Consider the following 15,244-nt stretch of genomic DNA (forward strand, 5'->3'; position numbering starts at 1 on the left):
TTAGTTGTCTGTATTGCAAGACAAACTTCAGGCAAGTGCAGACAGACCTTTCTCCACTCTGAGGGATGCTCTTTTTACCTAGAAACACTTTTAGCTTGCTTACTTTTCTTTTACATAGCTTTATCTGCCTTGCTGACTCTGAAGCTTTCCCAGTTCTAGTACATTGAAAATGGAGAGGCCAAAACTGCACACAGGAGTCAAAATCCTATTTACCCGCTTCCTAGATGAAGTAACGGAAGAGTTGGGGGTTGGAGTTGATAGTGTTTTGTTTTGTTTTAAATCAGGGTGTTCCAATAGCAGCACTGGCTAGAATGATTATAATGTAATAGTAACTCAATCTCCTACCAGTCCAGAGTGGGGCTGTAGTCATCCAGAACGCATCCTTCAGTTTGGAGAGTTCATTCATGGACAATAAAAGTCTTAGATCTGTTGAGTGCTGGTCTTCTGCCTTGGCCATCCAGGTGTAATTTTTAGTTTAATCACAGAGAATATACTGAAACAAAGCAGCTTATTATCTACTCCTGCCAGAAAGGACATACTACGTATACACACTTTACAAGACAGGACATAGTCATGGCTACCTGTATTTGGTGTTCTCAAGCTACACAAAATAGCTCCAATACATTAACAAAAAAGTCTATTTACTTCAAAGCTAGATCTCCAATGCAAAGCTATGTATTTTGCTTGTAGAAAACACAGTAAACGTCACTAACACATTTCTAAGTCAAAATAGCAGATTTACCTGCGGAAAGACACAAAAGGGACTGAGCAAGGTCTTGGATCAACCTTAAAAATCCAATATTGATGTGTATCTGCAGAAACACCACCTCTGTCATACACATTCCGTATTGCTAGCTTACTTGGACAAATAAGTGAGCTCTCACTGTGACACTTTTGTAAAATAAACCAAAGGAGAGGTCCATCCAGGATCTTTCTTCTGTTGGCATTAACTTATCAGTTACAAGTGCAAGAAACTTCGTAGTGAGAGGATATAAAATTGTCCCTGGAAAACTTTATTCTTAAATTCCCATCTCTTGTGCTATGAAGGATGGACATTTATATTCCAGTCCAATGTTAATAATATTACTAATACTCTGGACCTTCCAGCTGCCATTATATACATACATACATACATCTCTTCCAGGTGTTATTTCACTTCTAACAGCTTCAGAGGTTTTAATATACAGGGGGGAAAAAGCCTTTAAATAGTTTACATGTTCTTATCTTTAATTTAATAAATAACCTTTTTTTCTCCAATCCTTTCTAAATTCTCTCTAATTTCTTTCATTCCTCCATATTTTGCAAGAAGAGCAGGAACATGTTATGAGATGCTATTTACTCCAACGAACTGTTTTGCATGTGTGGCTTGGGACCACCCCTATCAGTTGCTTTTAAAAAATCGCTAGTAAGGTACTGATGTGGTACGTGTTAGTTCTGGCATTTCAACAAACAGGAATGGCTTAGAAACAATTTTATAAATTAGAGTAAATAATTCTTTGCATAATCTCTTCCCAAGTGCAGAAAGCTCTAAAAAAAACTCTCTTCAGCCAGGTGGTGCCTGAGCCTTCCCTCCCATCCTGTAAGAAAGAAATGGGGTTTATGGTGCAAGACCTCTTCTAATCTGCTTTGAAGTTACTTCAGATTAATGCCTTTACAGAACAGTGGTCCTCTCCAAAAAAGGCAAGAGCTGTCTTTTCTGATCAGTATGACCTCATACTGTTTCTCACAGGATTATGACTAATCCAAATGATTCCCACAGGCAAAACATCAGAAGAGTTAATCTAGGCATTACATCAATCTTCATAAAATCAACAGGCAACTTCCCCGCAAAAATTGTCTTTATTTTAAAAGAAACTGAAACCAGACAACAGAAAGCAAAAAAGTTACATACAGTGCTGGACAAAATCTACCATATACATTTTCCAAGAACGCTTGAATCAGACTCTAATATATGTTCTTCTAAAAGGTAGAATATCACATCATTATTAACAAAAAAATTAAATGTCAATAATCTTAATCAGCTTATATTTTGCATTGTTTGGATGGCAGTAGATTGGTAACTTGCCTTTTTCAACTCATCTTTAACAATGAAAGAACACGGACCAAAAATTTCCAAGTCAGAAGGCCCTAAAGAACAGTGTCTGCTCTAAAGGCCATATACAAAAGCTTGGAGGACATACTGTCTTTTAAGTAAAAATCCCTCAACAACTCCATATTATTTCACATTTCAGAAAAAAAAAATTCAAGAAAAGCAACAAAAAGAAGAAATATATTAAGAGCTTGCCCTCCTTAAGTTATATGGTAGTTCAGATTTAGACCATCCTTTAGGAGATGAGGTGAGTGTCTAGGAATAGACACAACAGCGCTCTCTCTCCTGACTCCAATCCCAAACTGTCTCCAGTACAGCAATTCCTGAATTAGAGTGCACAAACCTCTGAGTAAAAAGGTGGGGTTGTATCAAAAATTATTTTGAGACAGACCATTTGTTTGAACTCGAAAAGGAAATTTAATCATGTATGGCAAACAATACAAAAATAGGTATTCACTATGGTGTTGGGACAAGCTGTTTCTGAACCAGGAAACTAAGGGCAACATTGAATACTTCAAGCTATAGGCAGCACCTCTAAGGGGCTGAACACCATTCAGAATTAATTACCTCAGAACTGATGACACACAACACTAGGGCACTAAAGGGACCCTTTATTTCCATATAAAGCATAAGCCAACAAGAATCAGAGGAGTTCCATACAAAGAAGTGAATGTGCATAACTCAAGATGTAGTGTAGGATAGTTATATTGCCTTAAGAGTTCTGCTAAGTACACTTAATTTTCCAATTTTAAGGAAGAGTCTATTCTAATATAGAAAGCTTCAGACAAAACTCAGTAATTGCAGAATAACTTTAAAATACATCCAGTTCTACATCCGCCTGCATATATCTAATCACATCCAATAGATAAAAAAATTACATGTTTTGTAAACCAAATAAAGAGTGTTAGAATAGAATTTTCACACCCAGGAGCTTATTACCAAATGTTCACACATTTGTCAGTGGGTAATATAAAGAAATTCATACTAACAGTTATGGCAACAAGATGACAATGCACCTAAGTGCTGCGTGTTCTGAAAGGTAATCAGTTGTAATTACCATGAATTGCTACCATCTATCATACCTCATTCTATGCAAGATACCACGCCAGCTACCAATCCATAAACAATAATGTTTCACATACTTCATAGAGTAGCTTAAAACACATCGTGATATGAAATAATTTGTATTACATAGTAATTTAATCCCTGGCCACAGGGTTAATGTTGGACAAAGTCTGGAAACTTTCTTCCAATTTGAATTACATACATTAACTTTGCCACACACCACAGCACTAATGCATGTATTACTTCAGACATGCTCTAATTTAAAATCGAAACAAAAAGGTTGTTGCAAAAATACATGTCACCAATGTGGAACACATTCAAGATTGTATAAAAAGTACTGAACTGATATCCCAAAACAGGTATATTTAAGCAGTACATAAGGAAAGGTTAGTTTTAATATGAAACAGTCATTTAAGTCACATACAACATGATAAGAAGCATGACTTCCTTTTTAAAAAATGTTACACCAATACTTTTACTGCCAGGCAATGTTTATTTATAGAATGAAAGGGATATATCTAATGCAGATGTGTTATCGTATTAAGTTGGAATAAAGACAAATGTTTAAAAGGTGCTACATTTGAACACCATTGATTTTGTAAAAATCTCAAACCATAAAAAGCATTTCACTTGCAAGTATCACAGCCCCGAACTGCAAACACTTTGAAACATTCTCTACTGTGTGCATGCAGTTCCACTGACTGCATTAATTCTCACGTGCTTGAAGTTAAGCCTGAACAATGCAATTACAAAACTCGTTCTTAGATGAAAAACTTCAGAGGCCACAAATTATATTCTTCTTTGAGCCGCCCTCAAAGTTATATTTCTGTTTTAAACAGAGCAAACTTTATTACTTTTATCTAGTCTCTTTCACCCGAAGATCTCAAATAACTAGGCCTCTAAACACCCTCGGGAAGTAAGCATTAGTCCAATCTTCTGGAAGAACAGATGGAGGCACAAACAGTTAACCTGCTTGTCTCAAGTTGTAGAAGGGATCAGTAAAACAGCCAGAAACAGGATTTTTGATACATACCCTCTAGCCTATTTGCACCACTGTCACTTACCCTGCCACCAATGAAACAAGTATTTTAAAGGGGCAAAACCCCCTAAGTATCAAGGGCAGTTCAATCCAGTTTATACCTATTTATTTCAGCCTAAAGGAAAAAAAAACAAACAAACTTCAAAACATTTTGGGCAATATAGGCTGTATTTCTGATCATGACAAGGAGGAGCTATTTAAAAAGGACACAAAAATGTTAAGGTTTGTAAGATTTACAAAATCTTTGCAATATTTTTGCTGTGCAGCACCAGTACAGTCTAAATCACTAGTAATGAAAGAAGCACATGATAGTTTAATACAAATTGTTTCATGTAGAGTATTACAAAAAACCTCACCTATTCTAATCAACCCTCCCTCCCACCCACCCTTCTATAACTAATTTCTAATTCTAACCAGCTGACATTTTCCTAGTACCTTACTAACAAAACATGACTGCTGTTTTTCCTGTGCATACTTGAACTACTACTAGTCAATACATGCAGAGAAAAACAAAGTATAATCCTCTTTCTAGATGAAGAGTCCAGGTATGCCAAGAGCGTATCAGTAGGGCAAGCATATTGGCTGGATGACTTTCGGAGATCCTAATCAGTCATATCTCTATGATCCGTGTGGTAACAAGTTTGGTTTTGTTGTTCATTTGTTTTTATTTCATATAATTGGCATTTGCTAATGCCTTGAATTTGTAGGCTAATAAACACAGAAAATTTACTGGGTTACAAACCCAACATAGTACCAGTTTAGAAAAACTGAAATAAATTGTTAGAATAACTTTCACAGATATACAATTTAAGGCCTTATAAAGTGATACCCCAGTTGATTTTAAGTTTGTAAGAACACTATATTTAAATTCTAATGTCTTGGTAGCTAACATAGAAAACACTTGCCTAACTTAACGTAGAGTTGAGGAAGAGATTAAGAAAAACATGGCTATTTTAAATACAATGTCTGTTCCAGAAGGTTAAAACATTAATTTGACTTCTGAGAACAAATGCCCCAAACATCTTCTCACAACAGGAATGAGGGGTGGGAGTGGGAAAGGTACTGTGAATATCACACTTGGGTAACAATATCATCATTGGAGCTTTTGTTGATTTTTCACTGACCAAAATTTTTTTATTTCATTGATATTGCTGTAAGTCGGAATCAGCTCCACTACCTTCACAGTGCAAATTGTTGCAGAGATTACACTGATTCCCAGAGGAACAAATCTATCTAAACTAGGTTTGGTTTAATTTCTACTTTAGATAACAAAAGCAAATTCTTAACAGTTAGTCAGTCATTAGGAAAACTACCGAAGAATAAATCTCTCTAACAGAGGTTGTTGCTTGGTTGTTTTTTTGTTTGTTTTTAAATATCACACCTCTAAAAAAAAGAAAAAGATTAAGTTTAGTCTCTGTACTAAATAAAGCAAATAGTGATGAAAACAGAAGCCCTGGATCTGCCTTACACTTTCTTTACATCCCAATACAGGAAATCCTCAAGGTAAGAACTGTGTCATTTATACTTTAGACATTTCCTTTGTCCTGGTAAGAGGCAAGACAAAAAAGGAGAACAATACTGCACTTCTCCAGTAAAAGAGTATACAAAACTTTTCACTTTTAAAATAAAACAAGGACAGTTATGTAGATCTGCACAATGTCTTCCAGGAAAGTACCACCGTAAACCCTGTTTAAAAATCACACACAATGATGAACTAGCAACAGGCCTTGCTTTTCACTCGTTAGCATAGCTTACCATAAAAACTACCTCTTTATATAGATGACTGTAGTCTATATAAGCTCCTTCATCACTCATCAACACAGGCCCAAACAATTTATCACATTAAGGAACGTAACTAGTACCTGTAATGCCTGACATACGATTTAATTGCTGATTGTTTAAAAAATAAGTTTCCAGTACAGTGGTGAGCATTACAAGCAGAGTCTGTTACTAGAGTGCCACCTTTTTGTTAAGTTAAAACAACGCTTCTCTCTACAGAAACACTCATTTTCAGTTGCATATGCAACTTTATCACGCTGCTAAGGCTTAAGTCTTCAAGGCTGGATGTTTCCCCACATTAAAGAAAAAAGGGGGGGGGGTATTTTTGAGATCAAGAATAAGATCAAATTACCCATATTAAAATAGAATTCTTAGCATCACACATGAAGCTCTAGTGCCATTCATACTTGTCAGTTGGATATCAAGTTTAGCAAAGAAGCTAAATTCCAATTACTTGCTCCTGATGTGAGCTAAACTCACCCGATGTGAAAGCTGTATTTTCCTTCACCCTAGATTTCCCACCCCCTCACTGCAAGGCTGTCTGAGACAGCGGTGGGAATTCAGTTTTAAGACTTTGCTGGCCAAATTGTCTTGCAACTCAGAGCCTGTGCTGAGCACAGTCCGTCACCTGCACCCTCCTTCATGTCAAGTGGACTGTGAAAGCTCAGGATGACTGAGCAGGCTCTAGCTCTAAGCCCTAGAAGATGGGTAGGACTTTCCCTGCACTAGTTCATTCACAATTCCCAGGCAGCACTGAGACGGCAGACCAGAACCATCAACGAGAAAGGATGAGAGAGGGGTGCATGACTGAACAGCCATGACAGATGCAGAGACCTGTTTCCTAATGTATGTGCTTAAGGTAAATTAAAGTTACATACGCAACCCCAGTTTTGGTATTCTCTAGATTTAAAGCACTGGCCTTCATAAACTTGATGTGTTCTTTCTCCAATGTAATCATATTTTGTAATTATTTCCAAATCCTGCAAGACCTAGCAAGAGACTTCAGCAAGTAAGTATTTGCTGAGAAGTCAAAACAGATCATTGCCTTCTCAAGGAAATATAAATGTGTAAGAGTTAGCAGGTTTTGTTGTCTTACTAAGCATGAAGTCATCAATTTTTTAATAGTGTATTAATGCTTTACTTCAAAAATAGGAAAAAGCACACATGAAATTCTCCATATTTACCCTAAAATAAAAACTGTTAGTACTGCACATTCCTCCATGTCATCTCCACTACATTCAAAGAAAAAATAGCAAGAACATAAGTAATGGACATTCACCCCAAAAAAATAAAATGTAATGAGTACTTGCAAATACAGTACCATAAACCCAAGCACTAAATGCTAGTGTTATTTACTAACAAATTAACACTAGCAAATTAGGGGCTATTCATACAGGCACATTTTTGCCTTCAATAAAATTGTCAACGCACATCCTCCTTCTGATCAGTTGTCAGTGATGTTTTACAGTTCAATCAGAAATGAAAAATAGTCCATCCTGTAAAACATTTGCACACATAAAACGAAGAGTACAAAAGCTGAGATGGAAGTTTATGAATGAAAACAGATTAGGGAAAAAAGGACGACAGCAATCAAACACAACTGATTGTCTGCAGAAAGTGAAGTACCCAATTTGCAACCAAATCTTCATAGCAAGTATTTCAACCACTACCACCAATTCACGTTGTTAGCCGTCCGTATTCAATGGAGGTGGTCCTGCAGTCTCTCTTGTACGCATTAACTGGACATCTTTGTCAGCCATGCAAGTATCACAGCCCCATACCGCCGATGCCTCTGCTGTAAGAAGGCCATAAGCTGACTCAGTCATGCCTGTACAGATCCGATGAAACCATTTTTGACAAGAGGCTTCACACAGGATGGCATCCTGGTCATCGTTAACTTCATGTGTACAAATTCCACACGGATAGACGGGTTCAGAGGACGAGTGACCATGACGACTGGGATGGAGGGCTGTTTTGCTGCTCTTTTCAGAGTTGCATCCTTCAGCAGTACCTCGAGGCTGGCGGGACTTACTCTGAGTCCCATTTGAATGGCCAGAATTAGTGTTATCAGCACTATTAGAATGGCTATTATCCTGATTTACCACATTGTTTCGGGTAACATTTTTTAGGTCACTGTTACCTTGACTCACAGTGTCCTCTGTCCTGTGATGATGCTGATGAGCAGCAGTGTTCTGGCTGGATGCTTTGCTTGCACCTTGACTGAAGTCTTGCTTTTGTGCTGATGATTTTGTCTGGTTGTATGCATTTGGTGGAGGAACAAAAGAATGGTTTGACTCTAGCTGAGAATTTGGGAAATTTGGATTGTTTCCAGGACCAAAGTTAGATGGCACATCAGGGTGAGGTATCTGACCAGAATGGCCAAAGTTCTCACCAGGATTTGGTCTGAAATGCTGACCAGGCATATTGACATTTTGATTTATCTGACCACTACCGTAAGGTGGTTGATTCCCAAAACCTGGGTTATCATGTGGCCCGAAGCTGAAAGAGTGGGGTCGGCTAAAACCCATTCCCACAGGGTTTTGAGGAAGGGGATGTGGTTGGTTTCTGAGGGAGTAAGAACCACCATATGGCGAGGACACTCTGGGCAGCATGTGAGGTGGCATTCTGAAAGTGTTATAGCCTCCAAAGCCAGGATAACCAGGATTACTAAAATATGGATTTCCTGAAGGAAGTGGTTTATAAGACACAGTATTATAGTTGTCATCAAATGGATTTGCAGCTACAAGGTGGTCAGAGCTTGGATTCGGCGGTGGAGCATATTCAGATGGAGGAGGAAATGATGATCCCTAAAAATATTTTAAATACAACATTTAAATTAGTTTTAGTACTTCCCCGCAAGACAGACCAACCTCAAAGGTCCTAGATTAATAGCACTACTGCTAAAAGAACTGTTCAGCTGTTGTGTAAGGCTCACCCACTGTACCCTGCCAGGCTGTCTGAAATTTCAGTACAGAGGCAAGAGAGGAGTTTGGGCTCCAGACAACACAGTGATTTATAGTGATCTCAGTGTTTTTAAAATTGTGCAGTTGCACAACCATGCTTCTGAATATACTACTTGCCGTGTGACTTCTAGTTCTTAATCTTTTACATAAGAAAAACAAAAACACAGAAAGCCATGTGTCACTTAAACACATGCACAAAATATTTCCAAACATTGAAGAGCAGATTTGAAGCATTTCCTTAGTATCATTTTGGGTTCATTTTAATGAATATACATCTCTTAAGACACCCCACTTCTATGACAATATACAAACCTAATGTAGCTCTAACCCTAGAAAACGGTATATAGAATATAGGAGTTTGCATATAGGAATTTTCTATAGTCTGTGTACCAAACAGAGGTGTCCCTTATGAGCATTCAGTGATTGTGGACAGTTTGCAAAGCATAGTCAGTATGTATAAAATACAAGGATTTCTGGTTACAGAGCATAACCAAGTGTTTAATCGAGCCCAGAGGCTGTTTAAATGTCATCAGAGTAGCTACAGAATGAAATTCAGTTGTAGACTAGCCTGTGGGGAACATCTAGCTGGTTCACCCTCACACTAACCATGCTCACAGAAAGCTTTTCCTCCTAAATACCAATAAACTAAGACTGAACATTTATTTATTTTTTTCCCAAAAAATTTTTGCTGTGCTGCAAATTTTGAACCTGGTAAGAAAAGAGAGGAAACTAATCTGCATGCCCTCTACAGTTATCACCATTCCAGAACACAAGGAAAGCTCCACCCAGAAAGAGGTCTGAAACCCTTCAATTAACCGAGTATTTCTCACCATGACTACTTTAAAACAAAACAAAAACTAAGAGAACAGATCCACATCTCAATGGAATCTGGATAGGCCTAACAGAAGGTGGTTGTTTGACCTACATAAATAAAATTACTCTCACTGGGCAGTACCGAATTAACAGATAGTCTCATTCAAAGCTGAATGAACACACAAAGGAAAATTCTGCACTACAAATATCTAATTGCTTTAGATGTTTTGTATTCAGGCTTCCTTTTTCTGGAAACAGAAACTGTACAGAAATGCCAAATTGTAGGGATTCACTGGAAAGGAGCCGAACCTGCCTCACAGCTTTTGCTTGAAAATCACTTGGGGAATATGCCAAGAGTTTGGTCAAGGCATTAACAAACCATACTGACCCATTAGCCCACAAACCTACACATCTAGGAATAAAAGTACGAAGAAAAGTAGTCTCATGGCAACTACTCATGCTGTACAGATTTCTACCAATGGCTAAAAAGTCATTAAAAGAAAGTCTGTCTCAGAATTAAATCCATATGGTAAAATACAAGTGGTTGCAGTCTCACTGTACTCCTCTCTTTATAGGTCTTTGGCATCCTACAGAGATTAAAATAACTTCAGTGAGAATAGCTAGTATTATGAAGATTTCACCTTCACAGTACAACTGAAGTATTTTTTGTATGTAACTGCTATTTGTGAGAACAGACTGATATTCTGAACAATGCGACATAGTCATACCAGCAAACAACATCTGAGTGCACTATTTATTAGAAATCAAAAGAACCAAAGGGAATTTACCTGTGTGTTTGCTTTGCGCTTTTTCTTATCGGGGCTTCCAAGTTGTACTCCTGGTCCTCCTAACCCATCCAATCCACTGTCACCACCTACAAAATTTCAATCAGGGCAATACTGCATTAGTTTTCTTACAGAATGGATTTAAGTTTGCCTCCGTCTGTCATAGCAACCAGTATCTATTACAAATACTGAACTTGCACTAATTCTGCTGCCTTACATTGCAAGTCCTAGCAAATATCTGGAGGTAAAAGTTAACGTACCTCATATACAGCTATCTTACTCTATTACCACTTTAATGTCCAATTCCTGCTCATTGCAGTTGGAATAAACATTTCCATTTATTTTATGTTTATCTGTCCCTCGGTTCTTAACATCTCCACTTCACCAGTTAGAAGTATTTCTTGTTTGCATAATGCATAAAACTTTCAAAAGAAGTGCTTAAAACTATGCTTAAGATCCACCTCTTATTTCCCTTACGCAGACATAGCATTTATCAAACTCACTGTACCAATATACAACAGTATGTTACAATACACTATAAAAAAAAAGCAAACGGTAGTAGATGCATGAATAAAAACCACTGAAAACATGCCATGCTGTTTAGACAGATCTCCAGTTTATGAGATCTAAATTTCACTAAATGCAAGACTTGATGAGACAAAGAGACACCTGCCAAAAACGAGAGGGGCTCTAAGTGAACTCGCCTTACTCTGCAGAAACCGCACAGAATAATTGAGCACGGCTGCTCTGGCACAAGAAGAAGTAAAGAATGCTCATTTTATTGGTCATTCGATCAGGCTTAACTCTGAGCAGTACAAAGAGATATCTGTGCTTCACCTGGGATTCCTCTTCATCTTTCATAGCAGTAGGAGAAGCTCTCAAAGTAATATAAATTGTGGCTTTCATTTTTAAAACTCTAGTTAGACCATAGACAAACAAAAAACAACAACAAAAAAAGATTCTAGCACATTCCTTATTATCCCAGTCGGTCTGCCTTCATGGGGGCTAAAGTAGATTTCCCATCACATGGGAATGCAAAGAAAACCCTGAGCCGAAGTATGAAAATCAGATGATATGAAAGCAATACATGTTAATATACTAACATTACATTAAGAAACTATATATTAATTCATTCTTTTTCCCAGGTCCATTAAGATAATAGTTTATTTGTTCTTAAAATAAATTATATATATACACAGTAACCATACAGAACATTAGAAAGTGGGCAATCCAACTTAAAAAATTTACTGTTCTTTGTTTAAAACTCGTATTCAGAATACAAGTCAAACTTTATCAAGATGCAAGCATACAGCTGAACACACAGGTTTGTTTTTATTACCAAAGGCAACCTGAAGATAACTGTGAATTACCAGTAGTATTATGCAAAGACGCATAATGTATGACATTACACCGCTCGCTCTATGTTAGACAAGTATTCCCAGCAGACAGCTAAGCCAGCTTTAGGACTACTCAGTAAAGTAACACAAAATCTCTTCTCACAGGGAAGTAGAAGACCTACTGTATACAGGCTGAAATATCCAACAGTTATTTCACATACTCCTGATCAAAGGAGGCCTGACAAATTTTCACACCTAGCACTTCCTTTCTCCCCCACTCCTTTTTTGAGGTTTCAGGGAATTTATTGGTTCTACCTCAAGTAAGAATCCAGTTCTGCCTCTGCTTTAATACGTGCCTTTTGGCTTAGGCTGTCACTGTTGAAATTTTATTTCATTTTTTATTATACATAAGGAAGATAATGTGGACATCCCAAATTAACACCTATCAAATTTTAAGTCTGAATTTTAAAGACTAGGGCATGAAGTCACAATCATGTTATCAAAATAAACTCATGCTTGAGCATAGCGTAACACAGTATAACCCACCATCAGACTAACTAGGGATTACTCTTCAAAAAAAAAAAAAGTCCTTTTTGCCTTGATTTAGAATACAAAACCCCGTGCTTACTTACTGCACTATGAAGCACTGCCACTACATTAACTGTAGATACTAAATAATCACAGCATAAAATTTTACATAAAGAATGCCACATCTCCCTTAAATTCCAACTCTACAAATCATCTTCTTGATAAACTATTTGCTCAAAACTGTCCCTGCACTTTCCATTAGCTTCTTCTCCAGCATTCCTATACGTTTTTCATAAATTCAGTGGGAGATTGTACTGTGAACACCATTCCTCACAACTGCATAAAATACACTCCTGTTCATGTCCTTTACTCTTACTACATAAATGACATTAACCACCAATAGCAAAATATTACAAATATCCAGGTTTGTTTTAATAAATACAACAACTAGCAGCTGAGATATTAATAAATTGGCGATCAACAAGAATACTGAGGATCATATGCAAGTGCTGTTTTACAGGAGCATAAATTAAAACTTTATAAAATTATGTATAAATTCCCTCTCTGGGATATCATTCTTCAAAAGCAGAAGCATATGAATATTAGAACTTCAGTGACAAGTTCCACCAATTTCCACATGAATGAATTACATGGGTGAAGCCATTCATATGCCATTCATATGGTTTGCAGAACTGAGTCCTACGTCTGGAAAGGTACAAAGCTTTTGTATTTTCAGTTCTCACTGTGTGAGGCCAATGATTTAATTTAGCCCTACGAATTTATATTTTCCCTGTGGATTTTATAATGATTTAATTTATACATGAAAGGAAATAGAATGTTAGTCCTAGCATACCTCCAAAAAGAGAATGAATAAGGGTCATTTTCATGCAGCCAAAATAAACTTTGCAGAAAGTCACTTTCGGTACCTACCACACAGACTTGCATTAAAAGGTGTACCAAGCATTTTGGAATGTTGCACTAAGAGTACAAAAAATTATTTCATTGTCTGAGACTAGTTTTCCAGGAAAAAATACAATCCTTTTGACTGGGATATTGTATATGTAACGGATCTAGAGAAATAAATACATATCTGCTAACTATTACCTTTATTTATTAACAGATAAAATGTATTTCAGCCATTTACTTTTGGGAAAAGAAGAAATAAATAATTCCCCTATTCTTTTTTACTTCATACATACACAAAATAGACATTTTCAGTGTTAGTCAGGAGGACTGCAACTTGGAGTTCCATTTACACATTAAGAGTTGATGGCTTCGCGTGCCTTTTATGCCATACTGAACACACTGCAAAACCACTATGGAGCATTTTCATATTCACTGACAAATCTCTGTCTAGGTTTTTACAGGATGGATGCCAGAGTCTTTTTAAACAGTGCTTTATCTCGGTGAGAACGTTTTCCCAAGAATCATAAATGGCCGAATAAACTTTTCATTATAGACAAAACTAAAAAGAGTCTAAGTTCAACCAGATTTGGTAAGCCTATTCTGCGGCCCTGATACTGTAAACAGTTTTGATATTAAGCCGTAAATGTATGGAACTCGGTGGGTAACTCAGGCATGTGAAACTGTATGTGCTTAAATATTTGCAGAATCAGGGATTGAGAGTAAAGGAGTCTAATGAATCCCAGTCTCCTTTGTAACACTGCTGCATATTTTCATTCTCTCATTCTCAAGGTTGCAATCCAGCTGTTACTAGAGCAGTTTTAGAAAAGCAAACTGTAAATTAATGACAACGTGGATAGCAAAATCCACACCTTTCCCCACTTACCCAACCATAAAAAAGCTTAAAATATCAAGAGCAATAGAATTCCAGGGGCAAAACAGGAGGCAAGGAACAGAGAAACAATAAATTGCAGATCCTATCATTTTGCCATGATTTTCACCAACTCAGTCACCCTACTGTCTTTCGTTATTTCATTCAGAAATGCATTTCTGGTTTTAAAGACTATAAGGACACCACTACCATTACGCAGACTGATGTGCTACTGCCATTAAAGTCAGTTGCCCAGACGAAGTCAGAAGAGAAACCGTATTTCTACCTTCTCCTTACACATCTCAAAGAAATGCATACTTCAAACCTCACTAGAGGCATACATCAGTGCTACTATTAAAGAATAGTATTTTGATAAATTTTTCATTTCCCGAAAAGAGAAAAAAGCAAACCCCCAACTAGAATCAAGCCCAAGAAGCAGACTCGGGGTAGAGAAGCGAACACTCAAGTGTAATTTATGGGCTCTGCATCAACACTAACTCGGACATGTGGCACCGCCGCCGTATTCCCTTGCACCAGCAGTACGCACACTGCATACTAATGGCCAGCACATCCAGAAAAACACAGGGGACTCCGCCGCGCTCCCGCACGCCTCCACTGGCGGGGCACAGCTGCGGGCACTGCCAGCCCCCCTCCCGGTTTGCCATCTCAAGGCCCGGGGGCTGCGGGGGAACCCGCGGGGCCGGACCGGGCCCCACCGTGCAAACTTAGCGCGGCTCCCGCTCCGCCACCGCCGGCAGCCGCAGGGAGGGACCGCGGGCGGCCCAGCCCGGAGCCCGGCGGGCAGCGGTGGTGGGGCCGGGCCAGCGGGCGCATCCCAGCTCCCCTCAAGGGAGTTAGGCCCTAAGCTGCGGCCATCCCCCCGGGCCCTCCCCGTACCTCGGGATCTCTTCAGCGCGATGGGGTCCTTCTCCTGTTCCGCTGACATTACAGACAGCAGCGCATGGCTCCCCGGGCGGCAGGAATCGGGGCTCTTTGATGCTGCTGCTGCTGCTGCCGCCGCCGCCGGCCCGCACCCCGCCCCCTCCGCCCCCGCCTCCTCCTCCGCCGCCCC

The 15,244-nt window shown here is 38.4% G+C and overlaps 1 protein-coding gene across 1 annotated transcript; it reads right to left on the minus strand.

Moving 5' to 3' along the window:
• Window positions 1-5,339: 5,339 nt before the first annotated feature.
• Window positions 5,340-15,227, minus strand: PYGO1 (pygopus family PHD finger 1). Its single transcript, XM_074601379.1, has 3 exons — window positions 15,070-15,227; window positions 10,537-10,622; window positions 5,340-8,779 (listed from the first exon to the last, which is right to left on the minus strand). Exons 1-3 carry the CDS (start codon window positions 15,116-15,118, stop codon window positions 7,658-7,660), a joined length of 1,257 nt encoding a protein of 418 aa, XP_074457480.1. The 5' UTR covers window positions 15,119-15,227; the 3' UTR covers window positions 5,340-7,657.
• Window positions 15,228-15,244: the final 17 nt, after the last annotated feature.

The sequence above is a fragment of the Larus michahellis genome, chromosome 9, assembly GCF_964199755.1.
Source record: "Larus michahellis chromosome 9, bLarMic1.1, whole genome shotgun sequence".
Classification (NCBI taxonomy): domain Eukaryota; kingdom Metazoa; phylum Chordata; class Aves; order Charadriiformes; family Laridae; genus Larus; species Larus michahellis.